This window comes from Epinephelus moara, chromosome 20 (genome assembly GCF_006386435.1).
Source record: "Epinephelus moara isolate mb chromosome 20, YSFRI_EMoa_1.0, whole genome shotgun sequence".
Taxonomy (NCBI): Eukaryota; Metazoa; Chordata; class Actinopteri; order Perciformes; family Serranidae; genus Epinephelus; species Epinephelus moara.
This window is the reverse complement of record NC_065525.1, coordinates 31,095,945-31,122,577: the sequence shown is the minus strand read 5'-3', so window position 1 is coordinate 31,122,577 and position 26,633 is coordinate 31,095,945. Positions and strand designations below refer to the sequence as shown.

At 41.4% G+C, this 26,633-nt stretch overlaps 1 protein-coding gene across 2 annotated transcripts in view; it reads right to left on the bottom strand.

The window, feature by feature from the left end:
• Nucleotides 1-205: 205 nt before the first annotated feature.
• Nucleotides 206-26,633, bottom strand: part of LOC126407864 (calcium-independent phospholipase A2-gamma-like) — a 38,894-nt gene continuing 12,466 nt past the window's right edge. For both annotated transcript variants that reach the window (XM_050073124.1, XM_050073125.1), the window contains exons 9-10: nucleotides 10,062-10,257; nucleotides 206-4,550 (exon numbers count right to left, since the gene is read on the bottom strand). In XM_050073124.1, the coding sequence (XP_049929081.1) occupies nucleotides 4,273-4,550; nucleotides 10,062-10,257 (474 nt within the window). In that variant the 3' untranslated portion in view covers nucleotides 206-4,272. The remainder of the gene's footprint in view (nucleotides 4,551-10,061; nucleotides 10,258-26,633) is intronic.

The window sequence follows — 26,633 nt, the reverse complement described above, 5'->3', positions numbered from 1 at the left end:
ATCACCTTGGAAATTGAGCAGCGAAGGAGCATATCATTCCAGATCTGTGTTGGAATAATGAAGCAGTTGTGAGAACAAGTTAGCAACTTAATATCCGCACGTCTCCTCTTCCTGAGATGATCCACAAGCTGTGAGCAAAACAGCAGGTTTCCTCAGATCACAATCAGCTAATCTTCATATAATTAGGAGGCAAGATGCAGCGAGGTTCACTGATGGGTTTTAATTACATACACTCTCAAACAGTCTTTACACAGGATCAACAACAGAACAGTGGAATTATATTAATCAGGGTAATATCTGCGTCCACTTTACCTCAGGTCCTCTGGGAGTGACCGACACATCGCTGTATCAGTTGTACAGTACTGAAAGAGGTCAGGCATGAATGTCTGCAGTGCATCTTTTCAAGCTGTACATGTCATTAAGATAATTTAAGCCATGATAAATCAATAAGCAGCAATCTGTTTCAAACCAGTCCCTCAGCTATGACCTGCGTGATTTCGACAGACATTACAGTACAGCAGAGTGGGGACGGACACACAGCACTTCAAGGTAGAATGGGTGAAAGAGGCTTTTGAGCAGAGGCATCAAAGAGAAAGAGGGCACACTGAAGACAGAGCGGAAAATGTTCAGCGCCTGTGGGGAATCCATAAAACCAAACAATCAAGCACACCATGATAAAAGCGATTGAAACAAGTGAACTTAAAATACTCTGAGACTAAAATAATACATACAAGTTAAATCTTTGAGAGCGAGCCTCCATTTGGTTACTTAGATACCAAATATGTTTTCAATCTCAACTACAAGCTCTACACTTCAAACTATGATTCTCTACATACCCCTCTAGAGTCAGTTTTGCACGTGTCTGTCTCTGCTCGTTACATTCATACAGTTTCTTTTCAAAATAAACTTCCTGTTTAGGCACCAAAACTACCTGATCATGGTTTGGGTTACAGAAAGTATGTTTCAAACACAATGTAAGTTAAATACATTACGCAAGTCAACATACATAATCACTCAGGATGTCAATGCTTAACTGTTAATTAGTTAACCACAGTGAACATTGTTAGCCTATAGATTCATTTTACTAACATTTCTCCTCAGTTTACTGCACAGAGCACCACTCTGCTCTTGTAGGAGCTAGTTAGTAGCGCCACTCATTAGGTGATTAACACTTGTTATGCCATCCTGACCCTACAGTGTTGCTGTGGAAACTTTGTGCCCACCCCTGGTCCCTGACCCCCCATGTCACCCTGGTGAGTAGGCAGCTTAATATTGAGCTTCAAAGCTTTTGTAGCATTGGTAACTATGTTGTCACTATTAGATCTGTTAGCACCATTAGCAGTTGTGCTAAAATAGTTAACAATGCTAAAGGGGATATGAAGCTCAAAATGAGGCCACTTACTCACCAGGACGACTTAGGGAGAGACAGGAGGATGGCCACCATATTTCTGCAGTAACCCTGTGCCGCCACAGGGTAAGTGTTACCAGCGGTAGTCACAAATAAGCGGTGGCGCTAGCTAGCTCCCATCCAACTCGGTGTTAAGCAGTGCAGAACAGCCAAGGCTAGCTCGTGGAGACTGTCTGTCAGCAAAGCCAACAAAGAAATAAAAGGCAAGACATTTAGGCCTACAAACAAATAAATTACAAAACCACCTTTTAAGGCTAACAGTTCGTGGTCTGAATACAAAGCTAAAGCTCAGTGAGTCAATGGATTGCAGCACTTATGTTAAAATGAAATGCCTCTTGTATTACATATCATTGGTGTTGTTTTTTTCTGAAAAATTAAGAACTTATTTACCAGTTACTGGGTGTCGGGCCATCAAAAGCAAAATTAACTGACATTCTTAGTACTTATGTCAACTTAATCAACACTGACTTTTGGTTTCACACGGGACACGAACGCCAGTGTCCCGGATGAAAGTCATGTGTTTGTTTGACCCATCCGTCTTCCCCAACTTCCTCCCTTCATAGACTTTGTTGCTCTTTATAACGTGTCCCCTGAATTCTCCTTTGCTTTCAACACAATTACTAGAGTGTAGAGTGTCATAGTTTGAAGTGTAGGGCCAAGTTGCCGTAACTGGCGAGTTGGGAGTGAGACCACCCTGATATATCTGTTACATATGTAACCATAACTATGCATCATTATAGACGTTTTGAATTAAATATTGGGGTAAATCTTTACAACATCCTCTTCTTGGCAGGTTTTTTACTAAATATTTACTTGTCTCTTTTGTGAACAGTCTTAAATATAACATGCATTTACATACAACAATACATACAATACTGTAATGCTTGAAGTGAGCCCTCATGTGCCAGTTACTATTATCAGTACACAATTACACAGTTGACCAGTAGCTGCTTCAGTTAAGGTGCAAATTTTTGTCCATACATCTCAGAAATGTCACTTGCATTCAGTGCTCAAATTGACCTCGATTAGAGTGTAGTGTTGTCAAAAATATCGACTTATCGATACATATTGAATCTGAGTATTTGAAACCATTTGAATACTCATTTTCCGCAGTATTAATACACCTGTACCAACTTCACTGTCTCATTGTCTCTTACTGTTAATGTTTACTACAGTCAACGTTGTCGTTGTCATGTTATAGCCTTGTTACATTTATCGTAAATAAAAAATTCAAATGTTATGCCTTGTTAATTTTTTCCCATTGCATCGAAAATGGTATCAAATACCAATATTTTCCAAAGTTTTGTACTGAACTTAGAAATTCCAGTATCATGACAACACTAATAGACTGTTTACAAAAATAAGAACGATTTTTTTTCCTGTCATTTCTTTACATTGGTGTTTTATAGTTACAGATTGGCAGCTAAGCTCAACAAATACTGAATTTCAAACAAGACATGTCCCATCTACACAATTTTCTGTGAGAGTAGAGACACAAATTTGTGAGGATATACTGGTTGTCATCACAAATCTCTAAAAAGGAAACAAGTGGTTAAAAAGTCCTCACTTGGTTTAACAGTCGGTAACTGGCTACTGTAGAACGTTACAATATTCTGCCTTTTAAGGGAATAGTTTAACATTTTAATAAATATCTTTATTTGCTTTCTTGACTAAAGTTAGATGAGAAGATTGATTATACTCACGTGTGCACGGTAAAAATGTAGCTAGAGCCTAGCTTAGTACAAAGTCTGGAAATGGGGAACAGCTAGGTAGGTGGATTTTTGACGTTTTCAGTCCAAACAGTTCTGGGGATTCACCGAGAGGAGCTGCCAACTAGGGAGCTCCCAGAGAACTACGTACCTTAAAGGGCTTTTTTCTGTTTGCATTCGCACTGCCAATAGGAAGGTTGAAATTGATATACTGAAACACGGCAGGTGTCTCTTTTGCTTTGACGAACCAAAATCGTGTTGTATTATCACCTTCACGTACATGCTCAGTAAAGCCTGGACTTCACTGTCAGTACATTCCTCCATGTTTGTTTCCATTTTTTTTCATTAGGAGCTGTTGTATGAGTTGTCTGTTATTTACAAGACTAAAATGGCAGCTGTCGGTGCTGCGTTCAACCAGTCAACATACAATTGCGTCATTTATGGTTCCTTCTGTGAAATAGGAGCTAAAAAAATTCCCTAAAAACTAAAAATTACACTCATTCCTACACTTTTAGTGGGGACACAACAGACAAGGGGCTTCTTAAAATTATGGAAAGGTTCCCTCCATCCAAAACTGAAAACTGTCTCCTTTGGACGGAGCAAAGCTAGCTGCTTCCCCAATTTCAGTCTTCATACTAAGCTAAGCTAACAGATTGCCAGCTATGTATCTTCATATTTACCATACAGTGTCACATGGTATCAATCCTCTTATCTAAAATTTGTCAAGAAAGCAAGTTGCCCAAAATGTTCTCCCAAAATGAACTACTCCTTTAAGAATACAAGCCGAATTTGCAAGCAAACGTGACAGTGAATCCCTATTTAGGGAGCTCTCAAATCCTTATATCATTTCACACATCCCCTTTGAACGCAACAAAGTGCAAGTCGAGTGCTGCCAACCACAGTGGCAACCAGATGCACTTACCTGCAGACTGCAACACGTCAAAACTAAACTCACTGTCAAAGTGTAGAGTGAGAAGGAAGGTAGTATTTGGCATGTCGGACACAGTGCCTATTTGTGTGTGTACACAACGTTTTTCAGAGCTACAGATCAAGAAGTCAATAACTACGACACATAATGGTAGCATGACATATTCTAGGCAATTTACAATGAGGGAAGAGCTCCATTTTGTTGGGTAAAGGTGGCTTGTGTTGGATCTAGAGTTTAGACGACTTAAAGGACAGACGGTTATACATGTCAGCCCTGAGCCTGGCCCAATCCGCCATCCTCTGGACGGAGCTCTTCTCTCGGGTGAGGATGCGAGCCACCTTCTTCACCTTCTCGTCGTTCCTCTCCAGGTAACGGATGCCCTCAGCCTGCAGCTGGTTGAGCTTCTCCTGCCGGTTCTCATCCATGGGGATGTCTTCGCTCATGTAGGGGTTGAAGCGGAAATAAGTGTCGGGAGGGAGGAAGGCGTCGAGCATGGCGTGAACCTCTGGAGGGAGGAAGGGAGGTGAGAGTGAGGCCGCACAAAAAACAAACATGACATTTTACAAACAGACTATAAACACACAATTAACTTCCTAATAGTCTCAATATGTATAAACATTCAAAGATTGTGTTAAAAGTCAGATCTGTCAGCGCTGTGACAGGAGGACATGTGTTACAGAGTAAGCATGAGGTAATACCGAGTGAAAATGTCTGGCTTGTCCATCATGGTTGTTTTCAAATGCTACGTCTGAGAGGTTTAAAATCAACGACATGCAAATGCATACAAACAGGCAGCGAGTAGCAATAACAGGGTGAATATGCCTGAAGCATCCAAGACGGTGACGGAGGTTGTTTCTGCCTGTGTTCCCACAGAGGTTCAGCCGTGCAGGAGTCCAGACATGGATTATATCAGATGCAGCTGCCTTTGAGGCTTTGGAGCAAAAGTCTACAAGGAGTATTTTAAGTAAAGGTTGCATGGAGAGTTTTATTGACTTTTACGTCTTGTATTTTTATATCCAGTCGATGTACTGTATTTCATTATCACATTCTGCAAAGTTATACACTGAAGAGCAAAAGGAAGATAAGTGTGTTTACAAAATTCCTGAGATAAAACAAGCCTGCTCACTGAATAGATATGTTCAACTTTAGAGATTAAATATGTTTTTCTATCCTATTATAATTCACTCTTTCTCCTGCACCAGCTCCAGACTTACGAGGAAAACAAGCTCAGTAATAACTGTTAGAAATTTACATTTTCTAAAAAGATTACCTATGTGGGCATTTGGGATGTTATTAAAAAGATGACATAACAGTCCATCATTCATCTGTATTGCATAGCACCCATTATCAATAGGGATTAACTGCTTTGGATTGATTGTATTCCTCTACACCAATCACAATCATCGGGCAGAGCCAACCTCAGCATGAAGCAACTTTGCCCTTGGGCACATGGGAGAAATTTGCCTTCAGGGCTTTCTGACAGTAATCTAGTAGAAAACTATTCATTTTAACCCAGATCACCATATTTTGAAGGACACGTTGCCAATATTCAGCCAGAGATGTAGATGAACAGTGTTAACGAGCCCCCCGTGCCACCAGCTCCTGCAGCTCTGTTCATCACCATCGATTTATCATCAGCAGAACACCGTTCATCTCTACAGACTCACCACAGTGACACAGAACTGGTTGAAAATTGGCCAAGTATCCCTTTAACCAAGAACTCCCTTTTGGGCAGAAAGCCCAGAAGGCAACTTTCTCTAAACAGCTGCCTTTGCAAAATGATAGCACGCAAATAGCGGAAGGGTAGGAGAATGCCGGCTGAAATAGCAGGCCAATGGCAGGGTTATACCCACAGTGGGTCAAACTACTCATTTGTTGACTGCAGCTGCACAAAATTATGACATCACAGACTTCACTCTTGTATCTTTACTAGCTAGCTTCTGAAGGGAAAATCATCATTTCAAGTCCTGAAAACAAAATAATCATAAAGACTTCAGAATTATTGTAGTTCAGGGAAAACCATGGTTCATTCAAATCAAAACTGCAGTGTGCCCATAACTGAGCCTGCACTATGGTTCACAGTATATCCATGGGTTCACCAAGCTAACTACCATGGGATGTGACTACAGGCCAGTATTTATTTTGCAGGCTACAGGACGCTTTTAGCATCCTAGAAAGTAAGCTAATATTTAACAGGTGCACCATAAGCCATGCAAAACAAAATTTGCCAATGACTACACAAACAGAAAGATTTTAAACACGATCACAGAAATTTTATGAGAAGTTGTAAGTGCACTTCTTTCTCATGGTTCTCACCAGAGATGTGACTAGATCACTTCTACTTGATCCAGGATCAGTTTTCCGAAATACAGTGAATTACTAAACTGCTTTCGAATCAGCTTGATACCATTTTAAAGAGGTGGAACTAAGTCATTGTTCTGCAAATCGAGACAGGCATGTCCCAAGTTCTAAACTCTGAGTTTCAAGTCCAAATCAAGTCATAATGTGCTTCACCAAATGTAATGCCATTTTAACAACAGAGTAACATATAATAAATGTACAAAACTCATGAATGCTTCTTAAAATTTGCATTTACTTGTAAAAGCAACTGCAACTGAACTTAATCATTGAAAAAAGTAGAGCTGATGTTGCACTTTCATTGCATACAGCACTGTTAACCATAACAGGATGTGCTTGTGTCATGTCTAGTTGTATTTAACTCATAATATATTGAAAAAATGTCCATAACTTTTATTTTCTGTACAACTATTCTGCCTTTAAAAAATGATAGTATATGTTGTTGCATGTTTTATATCTAAAGGAAATAAAACGATTAATGTTAACATTGGTTGATTCAGGTAATGTAGGGTAATAAATTGATTCGTGACACATTTTTTAAATAACATACTTCTAAATCTTTGGGCTTGGGGGAAGGTATCAAGTATTTTCAAGTCAAAGGGCTCAAGTCCAAATGAAGTCATGAGTCACTGGTATTAAGATACAAGTTGAGTTACAAGTCTTTTTAGTTACCAAAACATCAAAAGGTTAATTTATTAAAAAAAAATGGAACTGGCAACACTGGTTTTAATGGACATGACCAGTTCTGCACAATCCTAACAGATGTAAAGAACCTAAAACATGTTCACATTCATAATATTTTCGCAAAGATAACATCTAAAACTACTGGAAACTAAACTAACTAAAACCTCTTCATCTGCAGATCTAAACTGCAGCTCTGCCTTATGAAGAACCTAATTTGTAGCCTTGTTAACATGACTGAGTTTGTGAGTGAGTACAAGCCCGTTCCATCAGGAGCTTTGTTTACATCTAAAACCCCATTAGATCAGCCTTATCTGTGTACAACAACAAACGCAGCTCCACTGACACACCTAAGACAAAGCAGGAGGCTTGTGAACACTGAGACAGGAGGGAAGCTTTTGGAAAGAGAGAAAATCTGTGATAAACACTCTTGCTAATCTGCTGTTTCTAAATAACAAAGCCCATTGGAGAGCTGGGGAGAGCTTAATCCCAAATACAGGAGGAACAAGTGCAGAGAAGCATCTAGGTCACCCACTGCACCACGGCAGCAGCAACAGGGAGGGGACCGAGCCAAATTTAGGCACAGCAGAGGTGCCCATGTCCAGAGGTGATAAGGAGACGGAAGAGGTTGCCACTACAGAGGGCCACAATGGGACGTATCCAGAACGAAGTTAACCCGCAGTGCAGTATTTTCTACAGTGGTGACATCAAAGCCCACCTCCTTCCCTCAGAAATGACACAGAAACAAAGGGCATAATTCATATAAGTCTTTGTACATTCTGATATCGTCTATAGTGTGTGTGTGTGTGTGTGTGTGTTAATTTAATCTTCAGGAGAACACATGAAGGAAACTAAATCAGATTTGCACACAGTGCCACAATAGATGCTATGCAACATTAGGTTGGCTTATCCCTGTTGGTGAGTTTCATGTTTTGACCAGTGTTTCTCTCTGTTGATGCAGCTTGTCTGTGTTTGGCAAGTGATGCCATGATTTTTGGGACATATTAACCAGTGTTTCCGCATTTTGGACAAAAATAATCAGATGTTTTTGACCCGGGGCCAGTAGTCTTGTGTTGTTCTGAAAGCTCCCATTTGTGCCAGACCTCTTTTAATCAAATCATCACTTTGGCACGAGCGTTTTTGTGATGACAGGGGCACTCCAAATATTTAGTATTCCACCATACAGAGGGGGGACGAAGAGAGACAAATGATAAAACAAATGGTCAAAATTAAAGCAGCAGAGGCTGATATACTGACTTCAAGTCTCTAGGACAGGTCAAGCTTCAAAAATTGATGGATCCTACACTTCCCATGATGCAACCAACAGCACTTTTTGGTAAACACCCACACACTTCTACAGTTTGTAACACAGGCTTTCTATTATAAATCTGTATTTGTAAATCTGGGACAGCCATGAGGATATCTTCATCTTCTTCATTTTCTCAGACTTCAGAGAGCACATTAAAAAACATACATTATGTAATATTGGAAGACAACAATAAAGAATCAACCAAGATACAACTAGGTCGAATATTGGTGCATATTTACAGTCCGACAAACTTGTGAAATCAGAACTGTGAAAACTCAACTCTAAATACATATTGCATGTTTAAAAGGGACCTATTATGCTCATTTTCAGGTTCATATTTGTATTTTGGGTTTGTTCTAGGACAAGTATACATACTTCTTTGCTCACAAATCACTATTTTCCTCATACTATCTGTGCTGGAACGCCTATATTTACTCTCTGTGTGGAGAGTTACATTTTATCGCCTGTCTCTTAATGCCCCCCTCCCAAAAAAAGCCCAGTCTGCTCTAAGTGGTGGTCTTCTGTATCTGCGCTCTTGGCCACTTTCATTGCAGCCAGAGGCATGAATGTAACTGAATAATGGAGGCACTTCCAACTGTAAAAAGTCACCAATAAAAGCTTCTGACCAAAATCTTTACAACCCGCAAATACATGATCCAAAATCAGGTAGAAATTAACAATAATGGCAACCAAAACTACTTGTTTCTAGGGCTGACCCAAAAAATTCAAAGCTTCGAAGCTTCGTTCAATGGCACAGGACTCGATTGTGAATTTTTCTTCTCGAATATTCAGCCTTTTTTTTCTCCCGTTTTTTTTGGGGACCTTGAACGCAACACCAGGACAAGGAAATTGAAAGCCCACCATGCAATGAATGGAGACCTCTTATTCTGCTTGAACACAGACAACTAAATTCTTTCAACAATGTGACTCAAAATAATTATAAAATAGATTTTATTGATGTAAAATAATATGCTGATGGTGACATTTTCCACCGGTCCGCTGCGCTCTGAGTCTATTGTCAGTGACACATGCTGCTCTGAGTCGCGCGTCTGTCTGCTTGTGCTACAGTACGCGCAGAGGGTTTTAATTTCTAGTGTTAAATCAAAAGTTAAACACTACTTATCAGCAACCAGAGGTGTTTTTCATTGGTGAATATTTTTATCTTAATTCTAGGGTTGCAAGAAACCACCACTGGCGTAAGCATGTAGCTACATGTAGCTGTGTACTTGCAGCTCAGGAATGACTGTAACAGAGTGTGGTGTCACTTTTTACCATGAAAAATAACCAATAAAAACTACAAAACCGGGCATGTTCTAGCAAGAATATTATCTGAGAAATTGACATGTGCAACCAATTTTATATGTTTTCCTGACATTAGCATGTAGCTACATGTAGCAGTGTAGGTTCAGTAACGTATGCATATGCAATAATGTGCCTGGAGCAGATGACCATATAAAGAAATCTGTCATGAGCTGACATCAGCTTCTTTCCAAGGTAGAAAGAAATGTTGGAGACAGAGTATTCAGAACGGTTTGTAGCCTGCGATCATATGTTTACCTCATTATTTGAAACTTTAGCCACATTTGATATGAACATCTGACATTGTAACATTATATTAATGACAGAAAATAAGGGAAAACATTACATTTTGCAGTGACAGTTACTTACCCTCAGTGTCTGTGGCGCTGCTGATGACATTGGTGAGTTTGGTTTTGAGGCTCGTGTAAGTGGTGCTGTTCTTGCCAGCAGTTTCAAAGCGGCCCGTACCAAGTGAGACCACACACTCCAGGGGCGTGTTGGGCCACAAACACTTAGACTCATGAATAGCCAGTGCAGTGGGGTTGTTAATCAGCAGACCTCCATCCTGTGCACAAAACAGAAGAAGTGCCATTTCAGAGAAATCATTTACACGCTGTGAATGTTTTTTATGCCAAGACCACAGTCAGCGAAACCAATTAATTGGCATTTGAAACCTCAAAACCTTCATGGATTTTAACAGTCAATAGATGAAATTTTTGAAGAACATCTGACGAAACAAAGAGAACAGATCAATGTGCTGTTCCAGAGCTGCCTGTAAGTCTACAAAGCACAGAGCTAAATTGTTGTTTTTTTTTCTCCTCTTCTCTCACAGTTTCAGTCAGACTGTCTTTGATATCGAACAGCCGCCCAGGAGTGCTTTCGCTTTGGATCCATAGTCTACCCAAGGCAATGGGGGGGTAACTGGAGAGGCTGTGGGGATTGTTGAATAGGCATGAGGCTGAGGGGCCGCGGGGCTGTGGGCTGGCAGCAGGATCAAACACACAGGGGCCAGTCCTCATTAAAGAGGCCAGGCTGGGGGGTGGGAGCCTCAGGGCCCCAAGTGTCTGGGGACACACAAGGGGGAAGAGTGCTTGTTTATGTGACTATGTGTATGTGCCTGTTTGATCGAAAGCTCATGCCTGCTTAGAGTCAATGCATATAATAATGTGGGTACGTGTTTCTGACAGCATATGTCACATGGATTCACATGCATTGGGCCTCAGGGACGAGAGGGGAGGGAACATCCCATCTTTTCAGCAGTGTCGCAGCCTAACAACAGTTCTGTTCAAATCTGAGAGAGAACACATTGTGATGGGGAATATGAGGGCTGCCTTCCAAGGCAAAGGTCCGCTAATCATCCAGGGAGCTGGACTGAGAAATTGCATCATCAATCCAAAGACCAGGAAAATAGAATAGCAGAGGGAGTTGGCTATTGTAGTTAGACTGGGGGCATTACATCAAGTAATAGCTCCCCTGATAGCAGATGCTTTGTGACTCACTTGTTGTGGCTTATAATACACCAGTTTTCTCTGACAACTTTGAGGTGCATTGAGAAAGAACATGAAATTTGGCAAAGCAGACCACTAAAGACAAATACTTCAGCCTTAGATAATAGTCAAACAGGACGACTGGCGCTATCTTACACCTGGAGCAAAGCAGCACACACCACAGCTAACATTCCTAGTTTCACACTGACACAGTTGTCCCTTTCACATCCATCATTCACGCTGTGCAAGTCATAAATGTAAATGCCCATGGGTGAGTAGGTCTTCAAATGAGGTGTGGTCAGGCACATTGTTGCCGTGTTGCTATTTTGAGGCAGCAGAAAGTGAGTATTGACCAATAAAAACCTGGTCTACAGTGTATAGCACAGTATTGTCCCCGCTATTCAAAGGGCGCATTATTCAGATTCAGTAAGATGCGGCGACAGGTTTCACAACATGCGTACACTCTGCTTGTTACACACACAGAGATGCATGGATCGGTGGCAGGTGGGTGAACTAATACATAATTAATGAGAAAAATATTAATTAAATTCTCTATAATATGAACAGAGCAGACAGCAGAGCAGATCAGCTGTGCAAGCCCCCATTACGAGAGATGCTTTGCGCATTTCCGCACTAGGAGCAGCATGACGTCACTGATTCTTTCAGAAGTTAAAAGTTTAATTCTGTTTCATCTGTCAAGTTTATCACTTGAGTTGTTAGTTTTGCTGCTTAAATGTTCATCCATATCTGCTGCATTATACGGAATGGGAAATGACACTCTGATTTGTTGAATTCATATATTCACTTACACCCAAAACACATCTATGATTAATTGAGAGACTAAATACAACCCCTTTGCCCTTTGCACCTTACTTTGCACCCAGATTATGCACCATCTAACTAGCAAAGTGGAGCTGGACACACCCTAAATGCACTTGCACCATGCACTTCAGACCATGCACTATGGATCAATTAACCCTATGGGCCCTAGGCGTTTTTGGGGTATTTTTACTGCCTTTACTTTTAAGCTCATATCACAGTCATTATAAAGGCTACATACACATGCTATATCTTGTTTCTTTTTTCAGGACAATCTGAGCTAACCAGATTTGCCATCATTACATGTCCCTCTATGTGCCTGTATTTTATATTAAGTTTTATATCAATGAAAAAAAACAAATCTGTGTTACTAAATTCTTACATTTTTACATGTATCTCAGCATAGCAAGTTGGAAAATGACANCCCTGACATGCATGCATAATTAGGCTGCAGTTGTCTGGGTGCGCAAAGGTGAAGTGGCTGGTCTTGTCATACAAAGTTTGACGAGTGTCAACTGGACAGGGAGAAACACACGCAAACCTAAGACGTGGTAAGATATGATATTCCTCACTATATGAAGTGACTGATAACAAGATCTGTATAATGGGTTGTAAAGAAATTCGTCAGGTTTTTATTTTTTAGACAATTAATCTGGATTTATAGCATGATGGGATGACAGCACAATGATGTATGGTATCATTGGAAAGGTCTGCTCCTGCGCTTTCATGTGATATGCGTGGCATTACTGTGCGACCCTGCATTCGCGAGTAATCCATCCAAGAGTAATGTGTGTGCAAAGCTGCATGAAAGCTCTGTTATACATAATTTTAGTGTAAATTTATCATTTTCTTTCGCTGTGAAAACACTGGACTACCGACAAGTGCTTGGCCTTGTCGGAAAGCTACAATTCTGCTGTTTCACGTGATATGCGTGGCTTCGCGCTATGACGCACGGTCGCGGAGAAAATCAATAGAGAAGAACAGGTGTGAATTTGGATGCACTATGCGTCGTTCGGACCCATAGGGTTAAACAGGGCACTGAGTCTGTTAAGAAAGACTTAGGCACAGCAGTCTTTGCTACAATTAGCATGCTACCATGTTTAAAAATGGCTATGCTAACATGCCTCTGTTAAGCAAGCCGAATGTTTATCATGTTCACCATCTTACACTGACTTAAAGCACAAATGGAGCCAGTGGAATTGTCCTTGGACTTGCAGGAATGCCGTTTTAATCCAAAGTACAAGATGACGGAATATTAGCTGGCAACTACTCCTTTTCACCTAGCAAAGCTTGTTATGGGTTGCCACTCCTCCAAAAACTATTCTAGTGATCAATCTTTCTGGGTCATTTTTAAATTAATGTATGCCAAAATTCTCTGGTTACAGCTTCTCAAGCATTTATATTTTCTGGTCTCCTCAGTGCACTGAATACCTTTGGGTTATGGATTGTTTGTCACACAAAACAAGACAATTGAAGACTTCACCTTGGGCTTTGGGAATTTGTGACAGGCATTTTTCCACAATATTCTGACAGCTTCTAGACACTGACAGATTAATCAATAATGGAAATGACTGCTAGTTGCAGCTCTATGATCGTCACATGAAAATGATTTTGACCTCATAATGGCACCAGATGAAAAGTCAAGGGATCACAGAAGTCATTACAGTTTGTCCTGAGGGGCACATGAATGTCTGTACCAAATTTGATGCCAATCTTTTTCATAGACGTTGAGATATGTTACTATATAAAGGAAAACTTTGACCTGCTGGTGACACTGGAGGAAAAGTCAGGGGATCTCCAAAGTCATTAGGAATCATCCTTTAGGGATGATGAAGACATGTACCAAATCTTTCAAATCCATCCAATAGTTGTTGAGACATTTCACTAAAAACATGAAATGTGGGCCTCATGGCGGCGCTACAGAAAAAGTCAGGAGATCACTGAAATGATCAGGATCCATCCTCTGAATGTCAAATGTAGAGTTCATATTTTAGTCCGGACCAGAGTGATGAACATTGCTACTGTAGCTAAAAATGAAGAAAAATTACAAAGGCAAATGTCTCCAGTCCCCCTGAGTCACACTGTCTCATAGAAGAACTTTCTATGATTTGAAAGAAGTAATCTGTTATGATAATTAACTGTATGAATCATTTAAAACCTTATAGTCAGTTATTAAAAGAATTCCCTGTGTGAGCCAGAGACTCAGAGGGCACCCATCTCACTAGCTGAGACTGAAGTCACATAAAAAGGGTTTCACTCTGCCACAAAGCACGGAGGAACTGCTGAGGCAGCCGTTTATCCAAAGCACGTCATTATGCACCATGTAGGGTGTCTGGCAGACCAAGAAATGAATCACAGAAAAGGGAGAAAATGCCTGGATTGGAGTTGCTCCTAATGGAGACTTTGAGGGACTTGCGCTGTGGAGAACACCAGACGAACCCAGCTGGAAACAAAACAACTAAGCAGTTTTCTTATCACTCTCACCACTGTGAGGGGCTCCATTTTCTGAACTCAGCGGCAATTATGGCAACAGTCTGGGTCCAGTCATGGGGTTCTTTGTGCTGATAGCTGGGGGCAAGTTTCACAAGCGCAGTGGCCGGCCGTGCACACGGAGCCAAGGCATGTAACATTAGAAGCCAAGTGCACAATGCTCCTGTGAGCTGGGAGTTGAATGCTATAACTTGTCTCCATTTCTGTGCACCTGCTTGGGCAATTCAGAGCATAGTTGAATCCTTTAAAGAAGTATTTCACTGCTGAGGAGATGGTCGTTTCATATACTAGGCTGTCTATGCAGTAGAAAGATGCAAGTACTTTTGACATTGGTGCTTCATGACCAGAGAAAACAGAGGAAAAGGGCTGTGGCATTTGCTTTTGCTCAAGAAAACCTGCAGCTACCAGAATATTCTGCACCCCACCAGAATAAAACAGTATGGCGCCCACTTCCGGTTAACAAACTCTTGTAATACAGCTAAACAGTGCACTAAAAAATATATGTTCAGGAATTCTAGGGAAGGAATTGGCAATGCCGTAACAGAATCTCTGTTTATATTTGATAAACACTGCTTAGTTTTACAGTTTGATTTGTTTGGTCTGAGTTTGGTAGGTATACTTCTATACTCCTTGTGTCCATGGCAGTGGGCAAACGAAAATGAGGCAGTACAATTTGTAGTTTCAGTAACAGCCCTTGAGCCAGCAGAAATCTACCAGATTTAACACATTTTGCATCATCCCATTGATTAGAGCTGAGAGATGAGCAGTGAGATCTGGGCGCAGGTAAGATGGAGGGAAGTTTACCACAATTCATTTACATGTACCACCCACATTGAATGATACAAAGCTGGTTGAAAATCTGCAAAGCTTCCCTTTAAGGGAAGTGTAGTAGAATAATTAAAACTCCCTTATAGATGTTTGACGGGATGATTCCAAACCAATGAGAATGGCTTTAAAAGAGGTATGACTTCACTCTGTGCATTAAACCTGTGCACAGGAGATAACTTTGCTCATTCATTAAACAGCCCTCTGTTACTCTGATGGTATTGTGCCTGCTTGCAAGCGTAATATTAAACTAGATAAAAACACGCTCTCTCTTGTGAGTTTTTGTTACAGAATTGCGACCACAGAAAGTCTTGATGTTTTGGCAGTGAAGAAGCTTTGTCGTGCCAGTGGAAGGCAGCAGGTCGGCTGTATTTGTGTGTGGCCCTGAGAACTTTGCGAAAGAATCAATAATTTAGAAGATGATTTGCATCCGTAACTCCTTCCACATCTGTCATAAACAAACAAGCGTCCTCGAGGAAGATGGTACCAGGCTCAACGTACACAGAGAACAGTTTGGCAGATGCTGAAGCAGCAGCAGCGGAGCCAGGGCTCTTTAAAGCCACTTTTCAGAGATATCCACACTTGGCCCACTGCCACATTCTCACACAAGGGATTCTCGAGGCCAGGGCATATTTGGACGAAGAATTAAGTTAGAAACAATGATCTACTTAGGACAAACCGCAAATGAGCTTTGCATACAAAATGGCCAAACTCAAGCTGCCTGTCAAACACGCAGCATGAGGCAAGGCAAAGGTCATTTCCATTTATGTGGATTTAGAGCTGTAATGCCACTTGTACTTCCAATGACTCAACCTTAATGTGAAAAAAACGTGCCATGTGTCAACAGATATATGTCCTCAGAGGGCACACTCGTCAGTCGAGACCATCTGAACGGAAGCCAAATTTTGAAATCGTGAGTTTGAATTCTGCCTTCCTGAACGGCTTAATGATTTCCTTCGACGGCGTTCCTTGATTCCGGCAGAGCCCGTTTGTTGATACTCCAGAGGATCACAGATCCTCTAGCCTCGCCTTTGCCCTTCAGGGTCTAATGGCTGACTCACAAATCAGCTCCTCACTTTCCTGTAGCTCGTACAAAGCAACTTTTCAACTAATTAGGGCTCCTACACCTTTGGGAACGTGTTTCACTTCTTCCAATGGCCAATTAAACTGAAATAAGGCTTTAAAATGAAACTGTTCTTGCAGCATGTTCTGAAATAAAATCACTGCAGTGATGTAAGCAGTGATAAATAAACAAAATTAAGACATGCACGATTTAAAGGTCCCTTGCATTGCTGTTTGGAAAACTCTCAGCCGTCATTAACTTTTGGGAGCTTATCTTCACTGTGCCGCTTTAAGCTGTCTTGGAGGGGGAGCGCTGATTTGAATAGGAAAGAGGTGCTATCGTCAGGATCAGTAAAAGTCATTTCACGCACCAGTGTATGTCAGCTCCCATTAGCTGGGACAGCAAACTTCCCCCTCTTCATTCAGCCTGTGTGCCTCTGTATCTCTCTCTGCCTCTCTAACCTGCTTCAATGCTGTCTTTTGCGAGGGTCATTATGAGCGGCCAGAACACAGAAGAGAACAAAACGCTCACACAAATCTAAATGAGGTGAGCCTTCGACATACATCTGGTGTAGCATTCACATCACAGTCCCAATGAGCAGCTGTAGTCATTAAGATCTCTTCTTTAGCTTCTTTGACAGGGCTGGACTGAGGGGCACTGAGCAGTGTGGTGATTTATTATGGGGCTCTGCCAATGAGGCTCCTTTCGCTCAAATGATTCATTAGGGAGGCATTACATAAGTCCTGGACATCTGATTATGCCTGTGACAATAACCAGACTGTTATCCAGAGATCACATGTGTAAGTTTGTTTCAACATTGAGGGGGGCACATATCAGGGGGAAATTTGGCGTCAAACATTTCATTTTCAGCATTCTGGGGAATTTTTCTGCATCAATTTATAGTAGAAATGTCTCTATGTATGTAAAGGAAAATTCAGGCAGCAGGCGATAACTCAAAATATAAAAATATAATGGAATATAATGCAGTGAAGCTCTCAGGGATTCTGTGGTGCTTTCAAATATTTCCTCTCCTGTAGTTCAACTTTTCTCATTTAACGTTATCCCTGCTGAGTCAATATATCTGGAGGCATGGTTTACTCTTACTACCGCTTTTGTGTCTGCATGTGGCACCAGGCACTTATTCACATAAATTATAAATTAATTCATTTTAATGAACTTAAAAACCCTTGGACTTTAATAGCTCACATGTGTTTCAGCAAGATTTCTGCTCAATATTCTGCACATTCAAAACTTATCCCACTCCCATCCTTCTTAGAGAAGTCGATGATAAAGTCATAATATTTCAAGAAAAAATCTATCTGCCCTAAAGTCTAATATACAGTACATTGAGGAAAGATGCCACACTGCAATACAAACTTTTTACAGGTCAAAATAACTGGAGCCTACAGTAACCCCACAACTAGGGCTGCCCCCGATATAGTCGGCCAAACGTTAGTCGACAAGAAAGGTCATTAGTCAGCAAGATATCATTGGTTGCTTAGACGCAGAAAAAAACAAACAAACAAACAAACAAACATGACACTCTATTAGGAGCTGCGCCTTGTCAAAATAAATCAAAACCTATATGACTGGACCATGTTGGAATTTAATTTGAAAGGACAGACACAGGAAGTGGCCACGCTCAGCAGTCAGACAGGAGTCACGTTAATTTCCAGGACTGGTACCTGCGGTTATTCCACAGGCTAGTTAATAACATGTCGGGCAGGAAATCCAAAGTGTGGGATCATTTTGAGAAGGTGAAGGACGAACCCAAGGTGATATGTAAACTCATCTTCATTGGTCGACTACAAACATGACGTATCATCTGAAACATGGAAGTAGCTACATGCCCATTAGCCCACAGCGTCATTAACAGGCGGCTCGCTCAGTGTGTGACGTGCACTTGTAGATAAAATATAGGCCTATATTAATGAAGGTTCATTAGTACGGTTTTGTATTTCTCTGTAATGTAGCACAGTGTTAACAATGTTACTGATACTATTCTTTCTCACACCTTCAACTCAAACCATTGTGTTGCCCCGCCCAAAATATATCATTTAATAATTAAATTAATATTGTAAACATGCGGGCGACTAGTCGACTAATGGCCCTAAATGACGACTAGGAAAATTCTTAGTCGGGGCAGCCCTATCCACAACTATTATCTTATTCTCCTGCTAATTTTGGACTGTATTAGAGCAGTTTCTGTCACTTTTACTCCAGGCCTTCCCTCGGGATTTGTCCTGCAGCAGCACTTACTTTACCAGTCATCCTGTTGCGTCTATGGGTGGCGTTCTAGTCATTCAAAAATCCTTCAAAATAAAAGCTATGATTTGGGTTCTAGTGGTCCTTCAAAATAAAAGTCCTCCTCGCACTAGTGTTCTAGATATTGAGGAGGACATGTCCCCTTCATTCAATTTATAGAGCAGATAATTAGGCTGCTATATAAAACTGTCTTGCTCAAATCTTCAAAATCAATCCTCGCTGTTTGCACATATCAGCAAGCTTTCTCAGTTGCTCTATGTAATCAGAAAAATAAATCTGCTCATTGAGGAAAATTAATTGCCTAAATGGCATCCAATCCACATAAAGGCCGCCATTGTCACAGCGAGGATGAGAATGACAACATGGTCAGTGTGATGAGTGCCACTCTTGAGGTCAAGTCAGAGGTCTTCACGCCATATTATGCGATTACACCGACCAGCTCTCCTCTTTGCCATTTTCGCTTTATTGGCCCCAAAGGGTCACATTGAGGTTCAAGTCATCTTCCCGAGCTGTCAATAGAGGAGGGACCCATCTGTGTGAGAGCCAACTTTGCCCCAGGCAGGCAAAGAAATTAAGATCTACTGTTCACGGTTACCTTTTCCCACACATTCTGCGAATACGTGACCACACATGTACACCCGGTATTGAAACAATGAATCATCCCTGCCAGCTGTAGCTATTCAGATTAACTGTGACAATTCCTGCAGTGATATAAATGGGCGCAGAACACGCTTGCTCATATTTACTCAGTCTAGATTCCCTTGAGGCTTTATGTACATATTTGACAACTTCATATTAGAAAGCATAATTTTTCTGTCCATCATCTACTGAGCAATTTGAAGCTAATTTCCCTGCTGCACACAGGAAAGGTGACTGGGCACACACACTTGCATATCAATACATTGTAATGCATGATTCAAAGCCGTGATTTATTCTGAAGAATCTCATCTGGAGCCACTGCAGTGAGAAGCCTGCAAAGCGTGGTGCACTGCGAGAAGACAAAGGGGTTAGAGACGGAGGAAGACTCGGTAAAGGCTTTCACTCTGCAGTCAGTCGACATAATCAGTGGACTGGCCTAATCCCCAAACAAGTGTGGCAGTGCAATCAAGTGTTTGTGCATGAGTGAAAACATATGAATGCAACAGAACAAAAAGAGCAGTCAGTGGAGGAAACAGAGGTAAAGTGACAATGAGGGAATCCATGTGTGCACGTTTATACTCAAGGGACAGAAATCCTGAGTCTGTCTGGGAGGAGGAAGCTGTCTGCAGCAGGGCTCACACGTCTGAGCTCCATCCTCCAACAGCCTCCAGGCCCGAGCTCTCAGGGCTTAGCATAGGAGGAGAGGACTGGGATGAGGAAGTGGTTAAAAGCTCAGATTTACACCGTGAATCCACCACTGCTCTTCTCTGCAAAGCACTGCAGTGCTGAGCATGAAATTTATGACCAATAACTTCACCTCCAGTGGCCTTTACGAGGGAAAAAGGAGCACGGATAAGGTGATCCGAAAGATTATGATTTCTTGAACTGCACTTTTGGAACGGCACTAAATTATGTGAAACGCTAAACCTCATTCTCCACTTTTCTCAGATAGAAACAAAAAAAGTCTTTCTTTAGCCAAAGCTGCCACATTTAGTGACTTCTTATAGGTTACGTTCACATTACAGGCTTAATGCTCAATTCCAAATTTTTCCCCCGATCCAATCTTTCTGCCTACACTGTTCACATTCTTGTTTGAAGTGACCCATATCTTACGTCAGTGTGACTGGATCTCTTCCCTGAAATGCCTCACATGCATCCAAAAACGTCACACATGTGAAACAGCAAACAAAAAACATTTGCGAAACAGACATCTGGGGAAAAAATTATGACATGGTGGTGCAAATCGTTCTCTTCTCCTGAATGATTTGCCGAGAAGGTTGTATGACAATCCCTCATATGTTTAGGAGAGGACTGCCCATTGTTCCGAAGGGCTGTTTCGCCGACGTAGCTAATTATTATGAAAATTAACATAATCTGACCTTTGTTTGTTTTCGGGATACCAGGCTGTCGTGACATGGGACATTTTTTGGACGACAGGGGCTTCAGGATCATGAGCCTTCGCAACAATGGTGTGAGGGCGAGAAGCTATAGCTTGTCGGCAGCTATTGCTAGTAGCTCTCTGGAGGGAGTGTGGACGTGGGAGGAGTCAGGAGTGATGGGGCGATGATGTGGAGGGTTTCACAGAGGACAAGCTTCTTCAAAAGTTAAGGATGCCCAGGGCAACATTTCAATCTCTGTCAGCGTCTTACGACAACATTGTCACAGCATGTAGGTTATCTATCCCCGTCAGAAGGCGTCTGGCAGTTGGGCTTTACTGGCTGGCAACTGGAGCCCACCACAGCAGCAGCACAGCTATGGCAGCCTTCTGTAGTTTCAACAGACAGCTCTCACACTGTATGGTGAGTGATATGCACCTGTGCAGTAAAGTATGACACGGAAAAAACATGAACATGTATTGCTATACAACTGTTCTCATAGCAGTTGCATGGCCAGTGACTGGATATGTACTGTATCAGAATTCGGTCCACATCTGATTGGAATAAAATGGATTTGTGTATCAACACTACTCTGAAAAAATCAGATTTGTGTCACACGAGAGCAAAAAAAATCAGATTTGAGCCACATTTGCTCGTAATGTGAATGAGCCCTAGACTCATTTGTGTCTCATTCCCTCGGCCATTCATTAGTGACAAAAAATATGGGAGTGCTGATGTGAGCCACTCCATTTCAGCCTGCGTGAAGTCTTTCTGTCGAGCGATGTGCCATGTTAGGGCTCTCAACAGCTCTCACTGAGGGTGGTGGCCGACCGAGCCCATGCCTCCCATCAAATTCTGGCAGAGGTGGGCACAAAACATGCTCCCATTTCTCCCCATCGCCTCAGGAGACGCCATGGCAACTAGGCGGAAAAAATCAGGCCCTCCTCGCCATTCCACGCATGCCCTGGCATCCATTGTGAAATGTCTGAAGTCTTCTACTTCTGTGTTCTTTAGAGCAGAGATAACTGAGGGAGCTTTAATGTGGAACCACCCTCCCTTCATCTCCTCCATTTTTTCCCCCTTTTCTCCTTGTTCCCCCTCACTAAGGCATCCTCTCTGTGGCTATGGTGGCAAGTGTGAGGCTTTGATAACGCCACTGCTGCTCTGCTTCAAAAGGTCTTGCTCCAAGTTACAATTTTCCCTGCGTTACCAGCCTGAATCTAAAGTTCTGAGATTTCCATTTGCAGCCTGTCGAATCATAAACATCAGTAAACAATCACAAGTTTCTTGAAATGCTGCTCGAGAATTCCAGCATTCGTTCAGCACATGGCACGGCGACTCTCCTGCGCTCACCGTACAAAAGGGTGATTGTTTAGGGCTTGGATTAAGTGGAAAACTCTGTGGGCGTTTGTGGAAAAGAGCGAGATGACTCTCTCTCCAGGGAATCCTGACATCACACAGACAGCATGTTATGCTCATGACTGGTTTCAGTGGCTCAAGTAGCCAATAAATAAAGCCATCAGGCTGGGTGGCATTTTGAAGCAGGCGAGGTTCACATGGAAAGTGAAGTGGCTGACAGCTGTGCATAAAATGTATATTAGAAGGAACTTAGAATAAAGCTGTTTTTTGTCTGTATCCATGATTGCACCATCCAGCCATGTTAAACAACTCTTTAAAATGAATCTTAAGTATTTTCATCCTGGTTTAAATTAGCTTTAAAGCTCCCATTACATTTTAAAGTAAAACATATTCATGATAATCCTTTAATAATAATATAACATGGTTTTCCATCATAACAGTTAAAAAAAGACTCTGAAATGGGCCCATAAGCAGATCTACGCTTTCTCCCACAATGAGAAATAGCGTTAGCATTAGAGGACACATCGGAGAGATTCAGCCGTACATGTTTCAGCCTCAGTCAGACACAGACTCTGATGAGGAATCTGTTGCGCACCAAACTCAGCAAGAGCACATGTATCAGCACGGTTAGTCGCAGTTAGCATCTTTAATTTGGTTATGGTGTTTGTTAGCTTGTTAGCTCATGACTGGCAGTGACTGACACCACGTTAGTAGTTGTGAAACATACAATCACTTCTGCTATGATGGGGTTTTTGGTGGACGAAAGCTCAAGGTTTACACCCAAAAACTGTACACTCTACCATGCTACTACTAAATCTGCTCTCTGCACTGCCAAGTTCATTGTGCGAATGTGCGCTGGAGGTCTCAGGTGTCTTAGCCGGTGTTGTGTCGAAGTCTGTTTCCCCGTCAGTATGTGTTTCCCATGGTAGACAGCGATTGACTTTAGTATTGATGATGTACCAAATCCAACTTGCCTGGTCTATGTTTGAATCTCAGATTTTAGGTAAGTGCACAGACATCGCCCCCTTTAGTAGAGGAATGTAAAACCCTTCTCTAGTGATGAACGTTGCACAGATACAAGTCACATTTTAGTGGACATAACAAAGCTAACAAAGACCCAACTAATGTTTCTGTAAGCTTTGATTAAATGTAATTTCTTTAATCTTTTTTTTTTTCATCTCTAAGGATTGTCTGGCTTTGATAAGGTTGTGAAATGTTTTTAACTACACAAGATTTTAAATCATTTAATCAAGATGCTTATCTTGTTTCTTAGCCACAGCTGGCTGAAGCAAAAGTTGTGGGAGTTAAAGAAATTGAAGAAAGACTCCCAAAATACACACAAAGAGTTTTTGTTTCAGGAGGCACAGATAAAGCACCCTCTTCTACCCCCTTTCACCTCTTTTGGCAATTCAAAGGTATGCATTAATATACAACAGCAAAGGGAACCTGTTTTCAATATGTCGAGGTTTACAGCCTAATATCAATGTTCTGATGTTTAAATCTCTTTTGGTACAGCAAAGCACAGCAAAACAAATGCTAGTAGAAAATCTTCAGTCATGGTGACATGAGAAAAAACTGCTCCAAAAATAAAAAAAGGATAGGAAGTGGAACAAATGAGCAAATGCTCAAATCACACAGGAATTGCGAGTCAAGGCAAAACACCTCCTTAAAATATTCTCTAAAGATTTATTTAACCGAGAACAACACAAGTAAATAAAAAAAAGAAGAAGTACTTGTTACTGAATCAGGACAGATGCTCTCTTTTCCTAATTTCAGTCAGCTGTTCATTTGGAGGTTTCTTTTGATAGAAATGAAATGATAGTAAAACATACACATAACAGTTTTTATGTCAGATGTATTAAATATATTGAACTCCTGATGGTGTCTCATCCTCTCACAGTATGAGGTTTCCTGCTGGCGGCTAAGAGAGTTTGGAAAAACAGATCCATAATTAGATTGTCTGTCTTCTCATTCTAACAAGGCAGATGTGGCAGTCGAACAGTTGTGTGTGCTGAAGGAGGCAACACATTGGGCTAATTTATGCATCTCAGAGTAGGGTGAGACCTGCTAGACGGCAAGCTGGGGAAATCTCCCACCACAGGTGGGTTTTCATCACCCAGTCTCTTTCATTCTCATCCCCTGAACTTCCCCATTCACCTACAGAACTAACACAGCTTCCAATTAAGAGTGTGGGAGCGTGTCGACACGGGATATTGCCTTTGATGCAAACACATGCTCATTCACGTGTGCTGTGTCTACGCTGAGTTCGTCAGTCTTTACACCCCATCTGTGTTTTGAATGTCGATTCAAGGAGATATTGAAATCTGGATGTGACGGGTCAAACACAGGCAACATCGACTGAATACTCAAACAGAAGTGGAGCTTAATGATTTGCATCTGTGTGTTTCTCTGTGCTTTTTTATCTCCTTTTCTAGAGCACTGTGTATCTTCTGTTTTCAACAAAATAAAATCCACTCTTGTTTTCTAGATTCTACAAAGCCTCTACTCACATGGTTTCCTGTTTCTTCCCTGCTCTCTACTGACTAAGCCCTTACTGAGAAGGTAAAGGCAAACAGAGTAGGGATCATATTGATCAGTAAAACGGTGGAGTGGACTGCCGGTTTGTTATGTCACTGATGGCTAATGCATACCTGTTTAGTGGAGATGGATTTAAGTGTCTCACTGCGACTCACCCTCCTGTCAAGATGCAACTGACTGGAAATAAACACTGACAGGATGGAAATGGAGTTCCTCCCTCTCACTTGCTGTGCGGAGGATTTTTCTCATTAGGCTCCTCAAAATCCCTCAGACTCTCCGCGTCAACACTGACTGTACAGGGCATTTAAATCCAGCACCCCAACAATAAGCCCTAGATTACTGTAGCAGAGGACTGCAGTTAAACTGTCACTAGGTGTGTAAATATATGGTGCGAAAAAGATCATGAGTGCAAAATAAGCCTTGACAGGTACAATGTACATTAAATATCCCAGTATTTCACTGGCCAAGCAGAGGCCTTTGAAGCTGTGCACACGGTGATACACCGAGGACTTGTTTATGCATTCTTTTCATGTATTATAGCCAAGGAGGATTAAAATTTTATAGACTAGAAATAATCACAGTCTTTGTGAAAGGAAAAATGTGTTTTCCCCAACACTTAGGATAGCTCTTAACATTTTTAAAACTGACTAAGTTATATTAGTTGGACTAGAACAGTGGTTCCCAACTGGTCCAGTCATGGGGTCCAGATTATTCCTTAGTCATTAGTTCAAGGTCCACACAGCTTAACATATTCAGCGTCATACTTGCATTTGAACATGTCATCGAGCTAGTTTGCTGTCTCTGTCAAGTAGCTGTCTGTTAGTCACTCACTCTACAGCAGGAAACGGCAATTAAAAATAAAAGCTCTGTGTCGGAAATTCACTGGACTTACTTGATACATTGGCAAGTCACTTGAGGTCCATTCAGAATGGGCCCACGACCCACTTTTGGACCATGACCCATCAGTTGGGAACCACTGGACTAGAAAAAAGGAACCTAAGCCCAAGAAGGTGCATTAGGGACTTGACATTTAGTAATATGGCCATGATCACGAAAAGAAGAAAATCAAAATCCACGTGTGTATCACACTGCTGAGCATCAAAAATTGTGTGTAATCAAAACAAGGACGTCCCACTGACACCTACAGTATTTTGCATATGGACTGAATTCGATCAACTCAGAGGAAGTGTGGTTTTGATAAAATTACAAACAACATGAAAAAAAAGACTAGAAAGAAGTTGACCAAGCTACATGTTGACTCCTCTTGACCCAAGGAATTAAACTGCATTGGCAAAAATGAAGCTTAGTGTGAATAAAATAGTAAGATGGAGTTAAAAGCCGGAAACAGAGTTTAAAATCTGACAAGTGTGGATGTTGTATTGACCCTAAAATGTGTCCATGCAACGTTTGCATACATGTGTTGAATTGACATCTTGTGGTGTGGCAGTTATTTGTAACAACTGACTCATCAGTTCTGAAGAAAGAAGCCTGTAAGACATTAATCAATATTTATTATGAGTGGTGGAGTGCTGCTGGAGAGCACCGTAACGATGCTCCACAACTTCTCTCCAAGCGAGGAAAGACAATATTCACAGTTCACATAAACTAGTTGAAGTTCATATACATTTATGAAAAAGATGCACTAAACAGGATCGTCGGTTACTGTTTGTAAAGACCTTTGCCAGTGAAAGTTAAAGTAAAAGCCAACCCCAGATTCACTCTCATTTGGTGTTTTGCCTCACTATATTTGACCTTTTTTTGGTGCTGTATCTCATGGATGCCTTCTATTTATGGTCTGGCACCTGGTTGCTACCTTTTTATAAAGCCCCGACCTCACCTGAGCACTGTGGAGGTACACGGCAATAAACCTCCCGAACACAGAAAAAAAAGAAGAAAATGCAGGCAGAGGGCAGAGACTCTGCAGAAAAATACATTGCCATTGTTTTGTTTTTATCAAAAATCCTGCATAGTATGCCTTTAAGCACTTGAAGATCCAAACATTGCTGAAGCATATGTCATACAAGAGACACAATAAAACAAATGGAATGGTCAAAGTTCAAAATCACACTGACGTTTAGTT